This window comes from Lithobates pipiens, unplaced genomic scaffold, assembly GCF_037356315.1.
Source record: "Lithobates pipiens isolate NorthernLeopardFrog02 unplaced genomic scaffold, aLitPip1_a1.2 Scaffold_16, whole genome shotgun sequence".
Taxonomy (NCBI): domain Eukaryota; kingdom Metazoa; phylum Chordata; class Amphibia; order Anura; family Ranidae; genus Lithobates; species Lithobates pipiens.
The window spans coordinates 548,031,511-548,037,904 of NW_027507748.1; the positions used below are offsets into that span (position 1 = coordinate 548,031,511).

The 6,394-nt window shown below is 42.8% G+C and overlaps 1 protein-coding gene across 4 annotated transcripts in view; it reads right to left on the reverse strand.

Moving 5' to 3' along the window:
- SLC39A5 (solute carrier family 39 member 5) overlaps nt 1–3,250 on the reverse strand; it is a 162,241-nt gene extending 158,991 nt beyond the window's left edge. For 3 of the 4 annotated variants that reach the window (XM_077483387.1, XM_077483384.1, XM_077483388.1), the window contains exon 1: nt 1,799–1,953. In XM_077483387.1, coding sequence (XP_077339513.1) covers nt 1,799–1,801 — 3 coding nt within the window. In that variant the 5' untranslated portion in view covers nt 1,802–1,953. Of the gene's footprint in view, nt 1–1,798; nt 1,954–3,231 lie in introns of those variants that run through there. The other variant, XM_077483386.1, reaches the window with a different exon arrangement.
- Between the last annotated feature and the right edge of the window lie 3,144 nt (nt 3,251–6,394).

Below are 6,394 nucleotides of genomic sequence, written 5' to 3' on the forward strand. Positions count from 1 at the left end.
GTGTGCACGAGGGCTTAACCTCCCTGGCAGTATTCCTGAGTCTGGCTCGGGGTGGAATTTCAGAACCAAAAGCGGTAAGGCTGGATTCTCACCTATGCATTTTTAGTGCTTTTTGCATTTTGTTTATTTGCACCACAGAACGTGTTCCATAGGAAACCATAGTGAATGGACTGTAGTGCAAATCTGCAAAATGCAAAAAACACTAAAAATGCATAGGTGCGAATCTAGCTTTACACCGAGCCAGACTCGGGATCGCATCGCAGGATCCAGGCAGTGCTTACTTACCTTGTCCCCTGGATCTTGCAATGTCCTCCCCGCAGTATGAGTGGCTCATCCTCCGCTCGATCCATCATGGAGCTGAGCTCCGTTCCCTGCGAGCTTTGCGACGAACAGGGGCGGAGAACGTTGCCAAATTCAAAAAGTGAAGCACACACTATACATATACAGTATACTGTAATCTTACAGATTACATTACTGTATGTAATTATTTCACCTCCCTTTTGTCCCTTGTAGTTTCTCCAGTGCCCTGCATGCAGTTTTATATTATAAAAACTGTTCTTTCTGCCTGGAAACTGGAGATTGTCCATAGCAACCAAAACTGTTCTTTTACATCAAAAGTGGTTTTAGACCAGATAGAAAACAGCTATAATAAATGAGAAACACTCACAGAATTGAGAGATAGTGATTTGTGGGGAGATCCGTCATCAACCACTGAAAAGTAATGACAGTGACAATTCTGCAACTGAGCAAATTTCAGTGTTTTTGATTTGATTACATTATTGAATATTTTTTATTATTATTATATTATTATGTGATATAATTATTTATAGTTATTTATTATATTATAATTTATGATTTTGTTTTTCAAACTTTATCATACCCAGGATGTCTACTAGACTCTGGTTTGGACAGATTTACCGTAATTGAGTTATTCCTAAGAATAACAGGACTACAATATAAAACGCCAAATTTTCATGCAAAATAATTGTACCACTTTCAGCACCAAAAATCTGAAATAATCATACCACCAGGGAGGTTAAACATGGAATCATCATTACAGAGGCATGATCTGATAGACCAAGATGTGACAACAAAGTAGCACTGAAAAAAATTGTATATACCTTATCTACAACACTGTTCTCCCTTGTTGAAAAGTGCACATTACTAAGAAATTTAAAAAGAACAATTTCCAGCTCTACGTGATTGAAATCTCTCCAGCCACAATCACAACCCCCCTCTGGATGCACATTCAGCTGACAGTTAATAGCGTCATATAATTTCTCCAGAGCCAGCTTAGAATTTGCCCTTTGGAGGTATGTACACAGCCACAATTGTAACATTAGTAAGTTTTCTTGGTTTAAAATATGGTCTACATTTTAACATAAGATATTCCAAATCAGGTGAATAATATGGTTGGTGGACATTAGGAGGGTGGCAAGCGCCCCATCCTGATGCCTATGTTTATTGATTTAAAGCACACCTGTGCCACTGATGACCTCTTTATGAAAATTCTACCTGCCTAACAGTCATGCTGATCCTTTACTTTCAATACATATGGAATCACTGATCTATCACAAGCATGCCGAAAATTAAGTCAGAGACCCTTACAAGTAAAGCTTGTTCTAGGTTAGTGACCCAAAGTATTAAACCCATTAATCACATTGCCAGTTAAGGAAATATCAGTAACAGCAGCCTCCATATGTCTCTGATGACATGTTTCCCTCAGAGCACTACCTACAAACACGATTGTGAAAAGATCCAAAAAGACCAACTGCAAACAATTATTCACAATATTTACCATTGTAGGTAGTAGAGATCAACTCTGCAAACTTCTCTCCAGCTGCATTGGCATCATGTACAGTCCAGGCAAATATCATGACAATCACATCAGGATTTACTTGTCATTCCTCTTATACAGGTAAAGTGAAACTGCCCACATTCCAAAAGGTCAAATTTCACCTTCCGGGAGTTACAACATGTGTGACACTGCTGCCACTCACTGGGAAAACTGGCTCTGTCCATCAGTGTCAGGTCTAGATAACAAACACTTGGATAGCAGTGTTGCCAACCCCCAATTGCTTGACAAAAATTACTGATGGCGCACATTTTTCACTGACAACCTGAAATATGACAGACCTTCTATTATAAACAAAGGCAATCAATATTTAAAGTCTAAATTCAACATTAACGAAAATTATAAATGCACATATTTTTGCACCCACAAAGCATTGCACCCATGACCAATGGATCAGTGGATTACGTGTGCAGTGTCGGGCTTCTGTGGGCAGTTCTTCCAGGTTTTTCAGGGTGAAATCTGCTCTGATCAGGGGGTGAGGTTTGGGATGCTTAGCAATATGTTATACCCTTAATACAGGTGTAACATATAACATGCTCTTAAAGGCGAACTTAGCCTTTAAACAGTACAAACAATATTTAATCATTAACAATACTCATAACATGTAATCTGCTTGGCTTTACAATTAAAAATGATAACAGCATGACAAGATGAGAGCAAGGCTAAGATTATGAAAGAGATGGGGCATCCTGGGAAAAAACAGAAAAATAAGTTTGGGCATGGTCAGTGGGGGGCCATGTTGTATACAGTGCACACAGTCCTTGTACCCAAAAAATACTATTTACTGCATCAAAACTGACATTCCTGGCCCAACTCATGTCAGCACACAACAGGTTAACACCTCCTCTGGAGCCCCACATGAACACCTGTTCCAAGCTATATAAAAGACACCCCCTCCCCCAACTAAGATGTTCTTTTTTGATCTGTCCAGGCCACTTGTTGATAAGTAATTTGTTTGCTGCATCCCCCCCTTGCCGAACCTACCCCTCCATGTTCAGCCTCTCATTGAGTTGGAAGACCCTGAATACTGAAGGTAAATCCTCTAAAAACTGGGTGGCCTTTTTTGTGCCAGGGCCATGGGCAAAATTATGCTTAAACAGCATTGACATTGTATAGGTGTGGTATTATAAAGGCTCTGCAATGTCATCATTACTTCTACTTTTGGGTTTTTCCCTGCCTTTTTATATGCAGTGCACCGCACTGCTTTCCTGGCTTTATTGTCAGTCTGAGAGAGGCTGTGAATCAGGTCACAGGGTGCAGGGAGATGGGCAGCACAGGATGGGCCAGTCACCATGCTATGATGTAAATGATCTTGGAGATCTGCAGTTGAGAGGGCTTCTCTCCCTCTCTGCAGTCCTGCCAGGTAAAGAACTTACCTCAGATTCTGACTAAGTCTCCTGTCTGCCTCTGGATGTGCTGTCCTGGCTCCCCTGCTATGCTGTGTACTTCTGTGGGTTTGACGGTCTGACTGTTTTTTGTCTCAGACTCTATGTCTGCTGTCAGCCTTAGGAAATGTTGTCTGAGCTCACCTCATATATTTTGTGAAAATATGAGCTTGCCACACCTGTTAGTGGCACAGAAGATTAGCAAAGGTAGGAGGAGGCAACATGGGAAATTATGCAAATTACAGTGTTTTGTATTATTTTAGGAGTGGAAACCCTGACTACAATGCTTCAAAAAACATAAGACCCGCCAACGATCATCTTACCCTGACCAGGACAATGAAACCTAACAGGTTGTCACATTCATTGAACATGTGGTCAATACAATCTAAAGGAGTTGTTTCCACTTACCCTGTGAAGGAACAGGGTCCAGGAGATTGGCACATGCATTTATGCCAGCATGATAGAAAATGTCTTGCCAAGCTCAGGGTGCATTTTGGGCCTGCGTGCAGTCTGCAGTGGCAGAGAAATGAAACTGCACAGGTTGCCTCACAAAGATGTGTTTGTGGAAAATTCTAACCCCTATTAAGGCAGCTATAGCAGAAGGTATGCTGCAAATATCCATGCCACAAGGAACACGCACAGCGTAAATCGCTCGTTGATGAAGGATGACAGAGACCTCGTCAGAAGACCAATTTACAGTAACAGGTTCTCTAAGCTTTATCAAAATGGGATGGCTGATGTAAGTTTATGCACTGTACTTCCAGGGCTGGATGCTGCCCTCTAGTGTCTGGGGCAGCAAGTGTCTTTGCCTTTTTAAAACTCAGTTTCTTTATCGTACATCATGGGACACAGAGCCTAAGTAATTACTTAATGTGTTATGGGCCACCTTCAGGTGTTGACACTGGTATAACCAATCAAGGAAGTTCACGCTTTATAACCTTTCCTCCTTCCAGGAGCACATCTGTTTTTTCGCCAGTGTCTAAGGTGTTGGTCACGAGTGAAGATGTTCTCTGCGGAGTTCCAGGAGAGACCCATGCTGGATTTAAAAAACCTCCACAACCAGATCCATCTACGCCACTGAGGTCACAGGATAGTACCTGGGCCTCGCATAGAAGAACAAGGTTTTGCCTGTAACGCTTCTCTTTGAGGGCTGGACCCTAGGAACCAGGACTCTTTTTGGTCTTGCTACATTACCTGTAGTTGCTCCTGAGGGGTGCTATACAGGTCCAAAGGAGTGGAACCCCTATTAAAAGGGGCCCGGTCTTTGAAGGTTTACTAACGCAGCCTGCCGTGATGGGTGAAGTTTGGATCTGTCTGTTTCAGCAGTATTCTGCAGCAAGGCTAAGGTAAAGGAGGAAGCTTAGGAACTGCAAAAAATCCCCCTATGCCTTTCTTCCATATATTAAACATTGTAATACCTTTAAAATCTCCCAGAGGGAGTAAAGATACACATACATTATTACGCCGTTTCTCAGCAGCTCTGTCCAGCTACAACAGTTTGTGTGGTCCCAGTTGCACGAGGGGGTTTGAATTGAACAAAATGTTCCTCCACCCCCCCCCCCCCCTCAAATTGGGGAAACTAAGGGGCTGGGGGAAAAGCAATGTAAAAGCTGTACTACATAATTTGGGTAGTATTGTATATTTGGCAATGTGTCAGCGCTAATCTGATTTACACTTAATGAGAATAGAGGTTTCAACTGCTATAGATATATAATATTATCTACATATATACTCCCCCCTCCCCCCCCGAGGGGTTCGGGGCAGCGTGGCTTTTTTTATACATAAAGCAGAGTTTTGTTCTGGTTTGGGAGGTTTAGCAGCAGCCAGCAGCAGTTTAATAAAATGTTATTATGTTTTACTTGCCTGTTTAAAGCTTGTTGCACCCATACAGTGAAACTGCCAGGAGCGCCAGATGGTGGCGGCAGCCTCCTCCTCTGGGTCTGCATTACAGTCCCGAATGCATGCTGCACGCGCTAAAGTTAATTTGAAAGGAGGAGGGCAGGTCGCTGAAAGGAGGCGTGGTCTAAGACAGGTGGACGCTGAGTCCTGCACATGGCGCCGCCTGTCTTAGACCACACTGGGAAGTAATCAAATTCACACCTGATGTCTCTTATATAAAGCTGACGCTCTTATGACAGAAAGTCTCTATCAAGAGCAGCTGAAGTGAAGAGGCTATCACACAGGACACAGGAGCACTGGGTCATGTAAATGGTATATACAGGCATTTCCAGTACAGGAAATACAATTGTTATTCAGCATCATAAATTGATCTGTATGGTAACATTATTGCTAGACTATTGCTCAGCAAATAGTATATTTGTCTTAAAGTGCATTTGCTTTTGTGCTTAGCATTGTGACTTCCAGAGCTACCACAAGGGTGCCAAAAATGCCACCCCCAGGCGCTGGGAACTCCAGTCATGCTTCCACAGTTATCCTGTCCAGAGATACCATATATGGAAAGCCAGGGTGAGTCATTGGAACCTATTGGTGGTGCAACTGCTTCTCACACTTCAGCCCCTGTATACGTGACTGAAGATGCATTCTCCTATGCCTTGCAGGGCTTAGAAGGAATATTAGCAGCTTTAATTGCATTCTCCATCCAAGGGGTTAGAAAGCGTGCTAGATCCCCCTTCCCCACCTCAAACCCTTTACCAAGGGAACAGGGATTACCCTCAGGCGATCACGTAGAAAAACAAGCCGATTTTTCCTCTGCAGAGGAAACAAGTTGATGAACCTTATGTAACCTAGCAATCTGAGAGATTGATGGCACAAACTCCAAAGAGTTTCTCAGTTCTCTATCCCATGGAGGAGAAATTCACAAAAGATGGAAAGTACCAGTAATAGTCGCTGCGACAATGCACGAATGCTTAAGGATCCAACAGATAAAAAATTGGATTTTTTGTTAAAATCCTCTTTTTCCTGGCAGGTGCTTTTTCTCAGCCTGCAGTCGCTGCAATAAGCATCTGTCAGTCCCTAAGGGCCTCTTTGAACTGGTCCTTTAGGGAGGTCCCTGCACAACAGGCCTGTGAGTTAGCCGAACTTTCAAGAGCGCTATGTTTTGCCATAGATGCCATGAAAGACACTATTCACCAAGCATCCCGCCTTGCGCTTGTGTTAAAACACATGCGTAGGACCCTATGGTTAAAAAGTTGGT